Consider the following 15,330-nt stretch of genomic DNA (forward strand, 5'->3'; position numbering starts at 1 on the left):
CTTTGCCTCCCAGCTCTTTCCTCTATTTCCCTTGACTTTCCTCCTGTCCCACTATCATGCTCAGTCTTCATTTGGGTTTCAGTAATTCCTCTTGGTTACATTACCCTTGATCACACCCTACCAGGCCTCTTACACTCTCCTGGTGAGAATCTTTTCCCCACGTATTTTGGGCCTCTTCATCTGAGGGACCAGTCTATGTAGAAGGACATCATGCTTCATACAGTTGGAGGTCAGTGAAAAAGAGGAAGCCCCTCAATGACAGGGATTGACACAGTGGCTGTGCAATGGGCTCAAACCCAGCAATGATTGTGAAACTGGTGCTGGACCAGAAAGTGTTTTGTTCTATTGCACATAGGGCTGCTAGTCGTTGGAACCAACTGGGCAGCACCCAACAACAAAGTGTCTGGGTGCCTGCGTGTGTGTCAGTGCATGCTTAATTTATGCTTACCCTTAATAGCTTCCCTCTAGAGATACTCATAAGAGAGTTATCAGTCCAAATTTTGTCATATTAAGATTGTTATAACATTAGTTTTGTGAATGAAACAATAGATAATCTTTGTCTTTAACAAGATTTTTACTTAGATAAATTTGAAATTGTGACAAGTATGGTTAGCACTATAGAACAAATGCATATACCTCAACATGCTTTGGGGATGGAGACTTTTTAAGTGGGATGACATACTTTTAAAAGCAAATTAAAAAGAATAATCAGTTGATCACCTGCTCAAATTTATGGAAATCTCAGGACTGAACTTATCTTTCCTGAGTGTTTTATGCATACTCTTATTAACTAGAGCTACTAAAAATCTTCATTGTCTGAGTGCACTATCATTAAGAGATTTAACCCACTTTGTTTTTCATGTTGCAACTGTTTTCAAATTCATATGCTTATATAAAATAATAATCTTGCATTTGCAGCACTTAAATGCAGAAAGGTCTTACAAGTCCCAGATTTGTACGTTACACAAGTCTGTTGTAAAGATGGAAGAGGAGCTTCAGAAGGTTCAGTTTGAAAAAGTGTCTGCGCTTGCAGATTTGTCTTCCACAAGGGAACTCTGCATTAAACTGGACTCAAGCAAAGAGCTTCTTAATCGGCAGCTGATTGCTAAAGATCAAGAAATTGAAATGGTACGTAACACATATTTCAAGGTTTGTAAAAAATTCCTTATTAAACTGTCAATTGCTACAGCTTCAGAGAAGCAACATTTAAAGAAAAAGAATTTCCAAGACAGTAATCTCTGTAGGTGCAGACAGACTCATTTTTTTCTCTGGGAGGAGTTGGTGGTTTTGATTTGCCAGTCTTATGGCTAATAGCACAATGTTTAACTACAGTCTTCTAAATCCCATTTGATTTCCAACATGACATTTAGATGCTGTGTTCACTGAGTAATATTTATGTCTGTGCCCATTTTAAAGTTGTGAAAAAACAAATGAGTGAGCATCCTTACTTTTGTTTTCCAGTTTGGAGTTCCTCTTCCTAAATTTTGCATCAGTCTCCTTTAAGGCTGATACAAATAGAGACACGTCACGATTAAGTGACCTTAGCCAACAGGGATTTATTCTCACTCAGTTTAGGAAACCAGAAGTTCAAATTCAGGGCACTACCGCTAACAGAAGACTTTCTCCCCATGTGTCCGCTCTGAGGGAAGGTCCTTGTCACAAAATCCTGGGGCCAGTCATCACCTGGAGCTCTCTGTGTATTTTGTCTCAATTTTCCTCTGGGTCTAGGAGATTCCCAGTGCAGAGACCCTGGGTCCTGAGAAGCAACATTTTTATAAAGCATTACATCAAGCCATGTCTTCCAACTTCTTATTTTAAAATCCAAATATTAATTTATGATAACTGTGTTCCAAACAATTCAAGAACGTAGCAGAAACTCCACCTTTGAGCATGTCCTTTGCATTTACTTTTAGCCAGGAGGATTGTACAACACACTGACATAGCAATTAGAGAACCATGTTGTGGCTTTCACAGTTCAATTGTAACTGTAATGCTATTCTGTTAAACTAAATCTTCATTTTTTAGTAGTTGACTGGTGTTCTTCAAAACTATAATCCAGTTGATTATATCTGCTGTATGTCTGACATTGTGCTTGCCTCTGGGAAAATCATGTTCAAAGGGTACAAACCCCGTCAAAGACCTCCCAGCACAAATGATTTTAGATGAAATTTTTTCATCTAAATGAAATACAAATAATTTTAGATGAATATTTTACTGAAGCGTAGGGATTCCTATTGGCCTAGAGGTATATTAGGGAGAAGTTCACAGGAGATACTACTGAACTCAGATGTGATGAAGCAGGAAACAACAGAACAGGCAGTGATACGGAGGTCTAGGAAAGTAAGGGTTCATTCTTAAGTGAATGGTAAGTAACTGACAGTGGAAGAACTGACTGGAGATAATCTGGAGAAACAGATGGACCCCAAATGTTAAGAATATACGTAGAGCAGTTGTGTTATGTAATTGAAATGCCAATAAATTTAATTGTGTTTACCAAACCCTTTGAGATTATTATATTTTAATTCATTATGTATTAGAAACCACTGCTAATATTTCAGTACATTAGAAACCACTGCTAATATTTCAGTACATATCAGAATTCTCAGTCTTTACATTTATATATATATTTTTTTAGCAATTCAAACAATGCTTTTTATTTTTTTCTTTAAACACATTTTTAACTCCATATTTTCAAATGGGAAAAGTAATATGTGCTATCATTACAAGTGAAACAATACTATCATTACAGAACTGTAAAAATAATAATACACCATCACGAAATCTAGTCTAACAATCTTCCTTAAGATTTAGAATCATTACCTTTAACAGCAGGAATATATATGAAGTTTGGTCCATATTATTTTTGATATTTTAAAGATGATTAGTCCCAAGGTTTGTTGATTTAATTAAAATGTTGTTTCCTATTCTCATAGTGCTTTAAAATATTCATGATATCAATTTAAATGTATGCCCTACAAATCATTTATATATATATATATATATATCTTTATATAAGTAACCTTGAGTTCCAAGATCATTTTATTATCTCTGTTTCTTTTTTAATTAAACTTTTGATTTTGAGATAATTGTAGTTTCACATGCAATTGTAATAATAATAAGAAATATCATATATTTTTACCTGCTTTTCTTCAATAATAGCATTTTGCGAAATTAAACTACAATGTCACAATCAGGATATTCCTTATCAATATAGTAAAAAGAGAAACCATTTCCAAAGAGGATTCTTCATGTTGTATGTAGTTCCCCTTTCCTTCTCCCTCAAATCTTCTTTAATCTCTGGCAACTACTAATCTGTGTTCTGTTTCTACAATTTTATCATCTCAAAACAATTACATAAATAATGTCATATAATATGTTTGAGGTTGGTATTTTTCACTCAGTATAAGTCTCTGGAGACCAATCTAGGCTGTTACAGTACTAACAATTTGTTCCTTTTCATTGCTGAGCAGTATTCCATACTATTGGTATACCATGATTTGTTTAGCCATTCATCCATGAGAAGTACCTGTATTGTTTTCACTTTCTATATATTCAAATCAAACTACTATAAACAATCATGTACAGGTTTTTGCATGAACATAAACTTTCATTTCTATGTAAACACCCAGGAGTGAAAATTTTGGTAGTAGTATGATTCAGTTTTCATATGAACTACCATATAACCCCAAACTATGAACTCCCATACAACTACCATATAACCCAAAAATGTCACTCCGAGGCATTTATATAGACCTATTTAGAGTATTGATAAACAAGGCTGTTAACTTAGAGGACTAAGGTACCCCGACCCAACCCATGATGTTTCCCATTGCCTCATATACATGAGAAAGTTGGACATTCCATAAAGAAGACTGAAGAAGAACCTGAATTTAAATTGTGCTGATGAAGAATATTAAAGATACCATGGACTGCTAACAAACCGATCTGTATTGGAAGAAGTATGGTCAGCATGCTCCTTAGAAGCAAGGATGACAGGACTTCAGCTTACATACTTTGGACATGTTGTCAGGAGAGACTATTCCCCGGAGAAGGACAGCAAAGGAGTCGAAAGCCCTCAAGGAGGTGGATGGACACTGTAGCAGCACAATGGGATCAGCGATAGGAACAATTGTGAGGATGGTGCAAACTATGCAGTGTTTCATTCCGCTGTGTATGGAGTCACTATGGGTCAGAACCAACTCCATGGCACCTAACAATAATGCAATATAATTCATTTTAAAAAGAAATTAGCAAAAAAAATCCCAAATATTTTGGGAAATGGTACAGTGTCTGTACCATATTGTATTCCCACCAGTAATATGCGATTCAGTTTCTTAGCATCCTTGCAAACTTTTGTTGCTGTCAATATTTTTTAATTTAGTCACTCTGTGTGTGTAGTGTTGTTGTTTTTATTAAGTGCCACCAAGTCAGTTCCAATTCATAACAACCCCTTACAGAACAGAAAGAAACCCTGCACAGTCCTGTCCCATTCTCACAACTATTCCTACGCCCATTGTTGCAGCCACTGTGTCGAGCCATCTCCCTGAGGGCCTTTTTCTCTTTCCCTCCACCTTACCACGTTTGATGTCCTTTTCCAGGGACTGGTCTCTCCTGACAAAGTGTCCAAAGTGTGTAATACGAAGTCGTCTTCAGGCTATCCATAGTTTATTATTGTCCACACAGTCGAATGCCTTTCCATAGTCAATGAAATACAAGTAAACATCTTTCTGGTAGTCTCTGCTTTGAGCCAACATCTGTCTGACACCCACAATGATATTCCTTATTCCATGTCCTCTTCTGAATCCTGCCTGAACTTCTGGCAGTTCCCTTCAACCATTCTTGTTCAACCATGAGCTTAAGTAAAATTTTACTTGCCTGTGACATCATTAATATTGTTCTATAGTTTGAGCATTCCGTTGGGCCACCTTTCTTTGGAATGGGCCCCAAAATGGACCTCTTTCAGTCAGTTGGCCAAGTAATTGTATTCCAAATTTCCTGTCTTAGATAAGTGAATGCTTCCAGTGCTTCATAAGTTTGCTGAAACCTTTCCATTGGCATCCCATCAAGTCCCAGAACGTTGTTTCTGGCTCATGCTTTCAGTGCAGCTTGCACTTCTTCCTTCAGCACCATTGGTTCATATGCTACTTTTTGAAAGTGTTGAATGTCAACTAGTTCCTTTTGGCACAGTGACTCTGTGTATTCTTTCCATCTTCTTTTGATGCTTCCTGCATCATTCAATATATATATTTTCTCTCTTAAAAAAAATAATTGTTGGGGGGGGTCTCATACAGCCCTCATCACAGTCCATACATAGATCCATTGTGTCAAGCACATTTGTATTGAGGGAAAATATTTTCCCTCCACCTGAACCCCTGGCATCAGCTCCTCATTTTCCCCCTCCCTTCCCCACTCTCTCTCCCTCATGAACCCTTGATAATTCATACATTTTTTTCACATCCCACACTGCCTGACGTCTCCCTTCACCCACTTTTCTGCCGTCTGTTCCCCTGGGAGGAAGCTATAGGTAGATCATTGTGACCGGTTCCCTCTCTCTCCCCTCTACTCTCCTGGTATTGCCACTCCCACCACTGGTCCCCAGGGGTTTATCTATCTGTCCTGGATTCCCTGTGTTTCCAACTCTTATCTGTACCCATGTACATGCTTTGGTCTAGCTAGTTTTGTAAGTTAGAATTGGCATCATGATTGTGGGGGAAGGAAGTATTAAATAACTAGAGGAAAGTTGTATGCTTTACTGTACCCTGCCATACTGTACCCTGACTGGCTATACTGTACCCTGTGCTATACTGTACCCTGACTGGCTTGTCTCTTCCTTGTGACCCTTCTATAAGAGGATGTCCAATTGTCTATATAAAGGCAGGATTTGGGTCTCCACTCTGCACTCCCCCTCATTCACATTGATAGCATCATTCAATATTTTGCCCATAGAATCTTTCAAGATTGCAACTCGAGGCTTGAACTTTTTCTTGAGTTTTTTCAATTTCAGATATGCTGAGCAAATATTCTTCCCTTTGGTTTTCTAAGTCTAAGTCTTTGCACATTTCATTATATTTGCCTTTGTCTTCTTGCACTGTCCTTGGAAATTTTTTTCCTTTAAATTGAATATTTTTATTGAGAGTCTTACATCTCTTATCAAAATCCCTACATTCATCCATTGTGTTGAGCACATATGTTGCCATCATCATTTTCAAAGCGTTTTCTTTCTACTTGAGCCCTTGATATCAGCTTCTCATTCTCCCCTTCCTCCCTTACTCACCCCCTTGAACCCTTGATAAGTTATAGATTATTATTTTCATATCTTACATTGTCCTCTATCACCCTTCACCCACTTTTCTGTTGTTCGTCCCCCTGTCGATCTATTCAACCCTTTGTCTTCATCCTCTCTTTCATTTGCTTTAGCTACTCTACAGTTAATAGCAAATTTCAGAGTTTTTTCTGACATCCACTTTAATATTTTCTTTCTTTCCTGTCTTTTTAATGACCGTTTGCTTTCTTCATGAATGATGGTCTTGATGTCCACCCATAGCTCATCAGGTCTTTAGTCTTTAGTGTTCAATGCATCAAATCGGTTCTTGAGATGCTTTCAAAAGTCAAGTAGGATAGACTCAAGGTTGTATTTTGGCTCTCATGCACTTGTTTTATTGTCTTCAGCTTTATCTGGAACTTACATACGAGTAACTGTTCCATATATCAGCCCCTGCTTTGGTTTTAGCTGCTGATATTGAGCTTCTTCATTGTATGTTCCCACAGATGTACTCAATTTGATTTCTGTGAACTCCATTTGGGGAAGAACATGTGTATAGTCACCTTTTGTGTTGTTGACAAAAGGTATTTGCTATGAACAAGTTGTTGGTTTTGCAAGATTCTATCATGCGATCTCCAACTTCATTTCTATCATCAAGACCATATTTTCCAACTACTGTTTCTTCCTCTTTGTTTCCAACTTTTGCATTCCAATCACCAAAAACTGTCAGTGCATCTTTATTGCATGTTCAGTCACTTTCTGACTAAAGTCATTAGTAGAATTCTTCAATTTCTTTTATTTCCCCCCTCTTTTAAATCATTTTATTGCGGGCTCGTGGTTGGTGCATAAATTGGAATAATGGTTGCATTGATTGAATTTCCTTGAAGGCAGATAACTATAACCCTCTCACAGACAGCATTGTACTTCATAATGGACTTTTCAATGTTCTTTTTGACAATGTGTGCAGTGCCGTATTACATATTGTGTAATATGTAGTGTGTACTTTGTTATGACCAATGAAGTTGAGTATCTTCCATGTGATTACTTGCCATCTGCACATCTTCAGTGATGTGTCTTCATGCCATTTGTCTGTGTTCCAATGGGATGGTTTATCTTTTTAAGGTTCTGTTTGCAAGTTCTTTGTGTCTTCCACGTAACCAGTCCTTTATCAGATATGTTGATTATAAATGTTTTCCCTCACTATGTGGATTATCTTTCACCTTCTTAACAGAATCTTTCACAGAGCAAAAAAGTTGGATTTTGATGAAGTTCAGTGGATTGTTTTCTTTCACAGATTATACTTGTGGTGTTAAGTCTATGAATTCTTTGTGTAACTTTTATAGTTTTATGTGTCACATTTAATTATTGATTTTGAGTTAATTTTTGTATGAAGTGTGAGCTATAGATTCATATCAAGGTTTTGTTTTGTTTTGCTTTTGTATTTCTAATGGCTCTAGTACTGTTCTATCTTCAATTCAATTGAATTGATTTTATACTTTTGTCAAAATAAATTTAATATATTTGAGTGTTTATTTTGGGGTTCTCTGATGTTTTGCATGGATCTATGAGACTATTCCTCTACCAGTACCACACAATATGGATTTCTGTAGCTTGTAGTCACTCTTCAAGTCAGATAGACATTTATTTTATTCATCTTCTTTTTCAAATTTATTTTAGCTTTTCTAGGTCTTTTGACTCTTCATATAAATTCTAGAGTAATTGAGTAATTTTGTCTGTGTCTAAACTATATTGCTATTGTTTTCATATGACTTATGGTAAAACTGGTATATGAATTTGAGAAGAATTGACATCTACTATCTTAATGCTTCTAATTTATGAACATAGTATATCCTTCCTTTATTTAGATCTTTGATTTCTCTCATTCATGCTATTTAGTTTGATTCAATTTAAACTTATTTCTTTCTTTTATTTTTGCTAATATCAATTACCAGTATACTCTATTTTATTTTTTTAGTATTATATTTTCATCATTAGTCTATGGAAATAGATGGGAGTTTTGAGTGTCTGTCTTATAGTCTGTAGTCTCACTAAATTCACTTATTAGTTCTAGAAGTTTTTCTATAGATGCTATCAGATGGTTAACATAGACAATCATGCTATATTCAAATGTGGACAGTTTAATTGTTTCATTTCTAATATGTATGCCTTTTCTTTATTTATTGCACTATCTAGAACTTCCAGTACTTCATTGAGTAACAATGGTGAGGTAGGACATTCTTTCCTGTTCCATATCTTAGAGAGACACCATTCAGTTTTTCCCCATTAAGAATAATATGTCTACAGGTTTCTTTGTAGATGTTCTTTATCAAGTTGAATAAGATAAATTTTATTCTTCTGTTTCAGAAAACTTTTTAGTATGAGTTCATATTGAATTTTAATAAATTATTTTTTCTTACTTCAGTTAACACGAACATTTTTTTTCATTAGCCTGTTGATGCAATGAATTATAATGATTGATCTTCCTAATGTTGAATCGCATTTCATCTCTACAATCACTCAAATATTTTTACATGGGAGAGGACAGGGTAAAGGCAAAAGATTATATCTCCTTAATTTCCTATAAAAATGATATAAAATACTAGAATAAGGGATTTTGGAACCTTTTTGAAATGAGACTTCTTTTTAAAAGGGTTCTATTGAGATACAGGTCACATACGAGGGGGTACCCCCCCAAAACATGGGGAAACGCTCTCCTGGGCAGAGCTTTCATAGAACACATTCTTCCTGCTAGGTGAGCCTTGAGGAACTCGCTTTGAGTCAGTGCACCCAATGTTGTCACCTGGAAAGGTTCTCTCTGGTCACAGTGATTTTTTTCATATAAGCAGTTTCACTCAAACCTCGGGTTATTTGTGTGTGTGTGTGATGGCCGATTTTAGAGAACAGTGTGTGGCTGTGAATTTTTTGTTTCCTGCTCAGGAAAAATACCACAGAACTGTTGTGATATTGAACATAGCTTTCAAGAGCAACGCTTTGGGAAAAACTCAAGTGTATGAGTGGTTTTCTCATTTCAAAAAGGGTGAATGAAATGTTGATTGATGACAAACCTCATTCTTGATATCGGTCAACACCCTGAATGGACAAAAATGTCAACTCACGGTGCATTTGGAATTCGTTCTACCAGGCCAGCCTGTTAATCAAGCTTTCTATTTACAGATTCCAAAAAGATTGCGTTACAGTGTGTGACAAAAAAGGCCTGATTTGTGGCAGATGGGGGACTGGTTTTGCCACCACAACAATGAACCTGCTCATACAACCATCTCAGTGCACCCATTTTTGGCAAAAACAGCTTGCCTCTCTTGCCCTACACACCTTACTCACTTGACCTCACTTCATGCAACTTCTTTTTGTTTCCGAGAATGAAGAGAGACATGAAAGGACAGTGATTTGATGACATAGAAGAGGTGAAGAAAAAGAAAACAAAACAAAAACGAGGGAGGTGCTATCAGCCATCCAAACAGATATGTTAGAAAAATGTCTCCAAAAATGGAGTCGAAGATTTGAAAAATGTATTAAATGTAATGGAGAGTACTTTGAAGGTGATAAGGTTGTTTTGAGAAAAAAAAAACAAACAAAAAACAACAGTTAAATACATAGCTTTTGGGGGAAAAAATCCGTTGTTTTTTGGTTTCTGATACCTCCTCGTACACTCAAAGAGCTTTAAAAAAGTGATACTCCACAATTAAGAGAAATGAGTAGCTATATAATGACAACAAAAATATATAATAAAACAAAAATATGCACTACTTAGAATTTTAAGAGAACCACAAAAAGCACAGCTAAGAAGAACCTTCCTGGGGTTAGACCAAGGATCTGGAAAATTAAATACAAAAACAAACAAACAAAAAAAAACCCAGACCCACTGCCATAGAGACCTCCCATTCAAGGGATGGATGTATGTCTACCAACTACCTGTGCAAAGAACTTGGATTTACTTGGATCAAACGGTGAAGCTACCGATGTCCCCATGGCTTTTTCAGAAACAATACAACAATCAGCTATCAATTAGTGAAAATAAACAGTGGGGTATGATTCCAATAGAGGAAGATAGCTAGAAACTTCAGATGGACTTCATGGACATGTAAGATGGTCAAAGAAAATCCTACTAAATCAACTGTCATCCTGAGGGGAAGGGTTAGTGTGACTAGATGTATGTCCATGAGATGAGGGGAAGGGGACCAGGATGACTGCATATGCCTTGGAGAACAACATCAGAGATTATACACCGTAAGAGAAATAAACTCATTGCAAATAGTCCAGCCATGACACTAAAGAAAAAAGGCAACAGGCAATATTCACAACAAACAAGCAGCATTCACAATAAGCTCACGGTCAGGTAATCAATATTCAGAGTTGCTATAGTATATTATACAAAACATCCAATTTTCAGCAACAACCAAGAAATTTGAAATGCAAAGAAATTGTGAAGTGTGAGCTATCTACAGGAAAAGTAAAGCCAGCAAAATAAATGCCCTTGAGAGGGCCCAGATCTTGGCCTCAGCAGACTTTAAAACAGGTGTATCTAAATGTTATTAAAGGCAACCACATTTAAAGAAGTCACAATGACAATACCTATTAAGAGCATTAAAATATATAGAAATTTTAGAGGCAAATAGAAATGACTTGAAAAGTAAAATAAGTGAAATGAAATTGTTGGAGGGTCTCAACAATAGGTTTGTGCTTGCAGAAGAAAAAAATAAATGAACAAGAAGATAGATAGATATGACATAATCTGAAGAACGGGGGTGGGGGGGAACCCAGACCCAATTTTAAAAACCTTTAATTCCACGTGCCTTCTTTGTGCTGTTGTTCTATGTTATAGTCACAGCAATACAATTATATATATGAAGGTATTTGCATGCAATAGCTTTTAAAATCAATTAAGAAAAGAAGAAATATGCAATTATATGGTCTTTTATAATTTATAATTAGAATGTCAAAGAAATTTGACATGCTAGAAAGCATGCCAATCTACATCTTTCTTTTCTTTTCCTTTTTGGCCAATATACATTGTAAGGCAGTATACCAGTAGGACAGAAGAGAGAGAGAGAGAGCAAGAAATACAAACTTACTCAAAGAAATAATGACAGAAACTATCCAAAATTTGCTGAAAAAATTTTGTATACATATCTAAATTTCAATGAATTATAAGTATAATCAGCATAAAAGATTGAAATCCAGGCACACTGTTGACACAATGTTGAAAATCAAAGGAAAAAAACACCCATGAAAGCAACAAGAGGAAAAATCATTTGTCATGTAAAAAATAACCTCCATAAAAGTAGCAATTAACTTCTCATCACAAACAGCAGATGCTATAAGGCAGTGGGTTTACATATTCAAAATACTGAAAGAAAACTTTGTTGGATGAGAATTTTATGAGTATTTTCAGATAAAAATAGAATTTGTTGCCATCAAACATGTTTTACACAAAATATTACAAGAAATGCTTCAAGCTGAAAACAAATGACACTGGTCAGTATTTTGAATACACACACACACACACACACACAAAGCAACACCAGTAAAAGTAATGAGGACATAATAAAAAACAACTTTAAAGTCAGTTGCATAATATGATGAGCATATATACTTGTATTGCTGGGATTTAGTTAATAGAAATGTAGTATGTTTATGAAAATAATAGCACAAAGAAGAAGGTGAAAACAAAGTGTATATCAATAAGATAATGACATCAAATAGTGTCTTAGGTACCTATTGCTACCATAAGGGAAATACCACAAGTCGGTGCCTTTAAAGAGAGAAATGTATTTCTCCACAGTTCTGGAGGTAAGAAGTTCAAATCAGGGCATCCACGATAAGGGAGGATTGTGCCTTGGCGGTAGACCTTTGGCATCCCCTAGTGTCTGTGTTCCCCATTGTGTGTCTTTGAGCCTATTCTTCTTTCTTTGTAACTCAGGGGAAATCAGGTTTAAGCCTACCCGGCTGCAGGATGACCTAATTAGTATATGAAAGAAAACCTCCTCTTTCCAAACAGTGTCCTATTTTCAGGAATAGTGGGTAGGATGTCAACACATATTTTGGGGAACACCATTCAGTCCATAACAGATGGCAACATAAATCTACATGAAGGTATTAAGAAAGCCAGGACTAGTTTACAAGAAGTTTAATACAAGACACACTATAACTCCATTTGCTCTCTTTCTTCCATCAATGTCATCAAAATACATAAAACTTGAAAGTATCAATTAAAGCAGTATTTGTGAGGGTGGGATATATAGAGATGTAACATGTAAACATGAACAGCACTAAAAAGAGGGTTAACTAGCACTAAATAGGAATAGCATTTCTATATTTCACTATAACTAGACTACCCAAAAATAATCAGTGGAGATGTCAATACCCACTTTCAATAATAGGTACATTAACAAGAAAACTTTGGACATCACTATAAACAGATTAGACCTTACAAATCTATTGAAGACTTAACCAAACAATAGTAGTCTATTACTCATAGAAACTTCTCCAGAATAGACCATAACTCATGGTAGGCCATAAAATAAATCTCAGTAGATTTCTAAAGATTGAAATAATATGAAGTATGTCCTCCAACCACCATAGACTTACATGAGAAATAATAAAGTTAATTATGGAAATTAAACACCACACACCAGTGAACCAAAGCAGGCAATCCAAAGGGAAAAAATGGAATATTTTGAAATTAGTGAAGATGAAAACACAATGAAGTGATAAATGCTAATAAGCCTATAAAGCTATAAAACACAATAAACTATGAAGTTCAGCTAAGGCAGTATTTAGAGTAATTGTATATTTAGAGTCTTTAATTGTGTGTGTGTGTGTGTGTGTATAAAATGAAGCTACCCAATCACTAGTCAAACCTTTCACTTGGACACTGAAAAGGGGAGCATGTGACGGGTAATGTCAGGGGAAGGAAAGCAATAATAGTCAGAGTAGAATGTAATGAAATCAAGAAGAGAAATGAACAAAGGGAGAAAAAAACTTCATTCTATGTGAATATCAACAAAATTAGTAGTAAAACTTTAGCTAGACTGACACAGGAAAAGAGAGAGGGGAAAAAAAAACAAATTGCTAAAATAATGAATCAAGGAAGGGAAATCACTAACTTTATAGAAAATGAAAGAACGATGTCCACTTTGGACATTTTATCAGGAGCGGCTGTTCTCTGGAGAAGGACATTATGCTCGCGCAAGTGTAGACTCAGACAGAAAGATGAAGCCTTTCAATGAGACAGACTGGCCGCAAAGGACTCACACGTGTTATTTCCTGTGAGGGTGGCACAGGGCTGGGCGCTGCTTTATTCTGTTGTGCACACAGGATTGCTATGCCTTGGAACCAATTAGATGGCACCTAACAGCAGCTACATTGTAAAGGAATATATGATTAACTGCATGGCAAAATTAGATCATTTAGACACAATCAACAAATTCACAGAACTATCTTAACTAGTGCAATGGACTTAAGACTAGAAAATCTGACTACATCTATATCAAAGAGATTGAATTGGCAATTTTAAAACTACCATAAAGAAAAGTGGCCATACGACCTGTAGTCAATGTTTCCAATGTTTAGAGGTGAATTAATGAAAAATGTTCATGAACAATCCCCCCCAAAAAAATAGAAGAGAAGAGGGTACTCCCTAACCCACTTAATGAGGTCAGGAGCATCCTGATGCCTAAACCAGACAAAGGCATCAAAAAGAAGGAAAACCAATGGCAGACTAACATACTATGGACATAAATGTAAACATTATCAGGAAAATACCAGAAAATGTAACCCAGTAACATGAAGTCAGCCGTATTCTAGAAATATGAAGTTGGTTTAACACAGAACAATTTGTGAATGCAATGTACCATATTAATAGAACAAAGAACAAATACCACAATTATCACAATTATTTGTGGTATACCAATGGAGCAATCTTGATAGAGTTTCCCAAAGGCCACAGGATAATTTAAGGAAAGGGAACACTGCATTACTGGTGAAAGGCTAGGAAATTTGCCCTGAGGATTTCCCCCCACACACACACACAATGCACCTGTTCATTTTAGGGGACACGGAGGGCTGTCCTATGAGTATTTCAGTAGGAAACCCTACTCCACTCACCCAACAGCCCCGATCTTGCTCTTTTAGACTTCTTTTTATTTCCAAAATGCAAACAAATGTAAAAGACCATGATCGGGTCTCTTGAGGATGCCAAAATGGCCAGTTTGACTTGGTGTGTGCTTAACAGTTCATGAATGCAGCGAGGCGAATCTGTTGTCTCAAATGCTTGCAAGCTGCCCTCTAAGCACAGCTACTGGTCTTCTCCCATCCGGACCAAGGAAAATGAAAGAAACGAATGACTCAAGAACTGGGGACACTATTGTCCTGAGATATCCTTTCAACTGGGGACTGACACTCCTTGATGGAACGAGACCAAACAGGCACCATTTGCCCCAAAGCAAAGATGGATTGCGAAGGTCGGGCAGGGAAACTAGAGGGATGAAAACAGAGCAGGCAAAATGCACAGGAGGAGAACGCTGGTACGTTGTGGCAGGGAACAAACAGTAACTAATGTCACAGAACACTCTGTATATGAATTATTGGATGGAAACCAACGGACTGTGTAAACTTTTACCTAAAGCACCATACAATGTTGGGGCAGGAAATGCTTCATTTGTAAATTCCTGCCTGCAAATTAAGAAGCCCTGTTGGCACAGCAGGCTATGAGTTAGGATGCTAACTGAAAAGTCAACAGTTTGAACTCACCAGGCTCCCATAAAGAATTACAGCCTCACAGACCCAGAGGCGTAGTTCTTCTCTGCCCTATAATGTCGCCTGGAGTCAGAAATGACTCGATAGCAGGGGGTTGAGCTTGCAAAGTGTATGAGACTGCCCATCAACAAACCAACACATTTGCTGGTTTGACAGAGGAGACCAGTGCGGTTCAACTACAAAACATTTCACCCCGGGTGCATGTTTAGCAACATCTGTCTGTATTTATAAGTTTTCTATTATCATGACTTGAGGAAGGTGAATGCTACTGGATTTTAGTGGGTAAGAAGCCA

General features: G+C 36.6%; 1 protein-coding gene across 5 annotated transcripts in view; it reads left to right on the top strand.

Moving 5' to 3' along the window:
• Positions 1–15,330, top strand: part of TSGA10 (testis specific 10) — a 132,666-nt gene that overhangs the window by 98,726 nt on the left and 18,610 nt on the right. For all 5 annotated transcript variants that reach the window (XM_045283956.1, XM_045283957.1, XM_045283959.1 and 2 more), the window contains one exon: positions 919–1,128. In XM_045283956.1, the coding sequence (XP_045139891.1) occupies positions 919–1,128 (210 nt within the window). The remainder of the gene's footprint in view (positions 1–918; positions 1,129–15,330) is intronic.

The sequence above is a fragment of the Echinops telfairi genome, unplaced genomic scaffold (genome assembly GCF_000313985.2).
Source record: "Echinops telfairi isolate 266 unplaced genomic scaffold, ASM31398v2 ScPeMD7_7467;HRSCAF=8505_1, whole genome shotgun sequence".
NCBI classification, from domain to species: domain Eukaryota; kingdom Metazoa; phylum Chordata; class Mammalia; order Afrosoricida; family Tenrecidae; genus Echinops; species Echinops telfairi.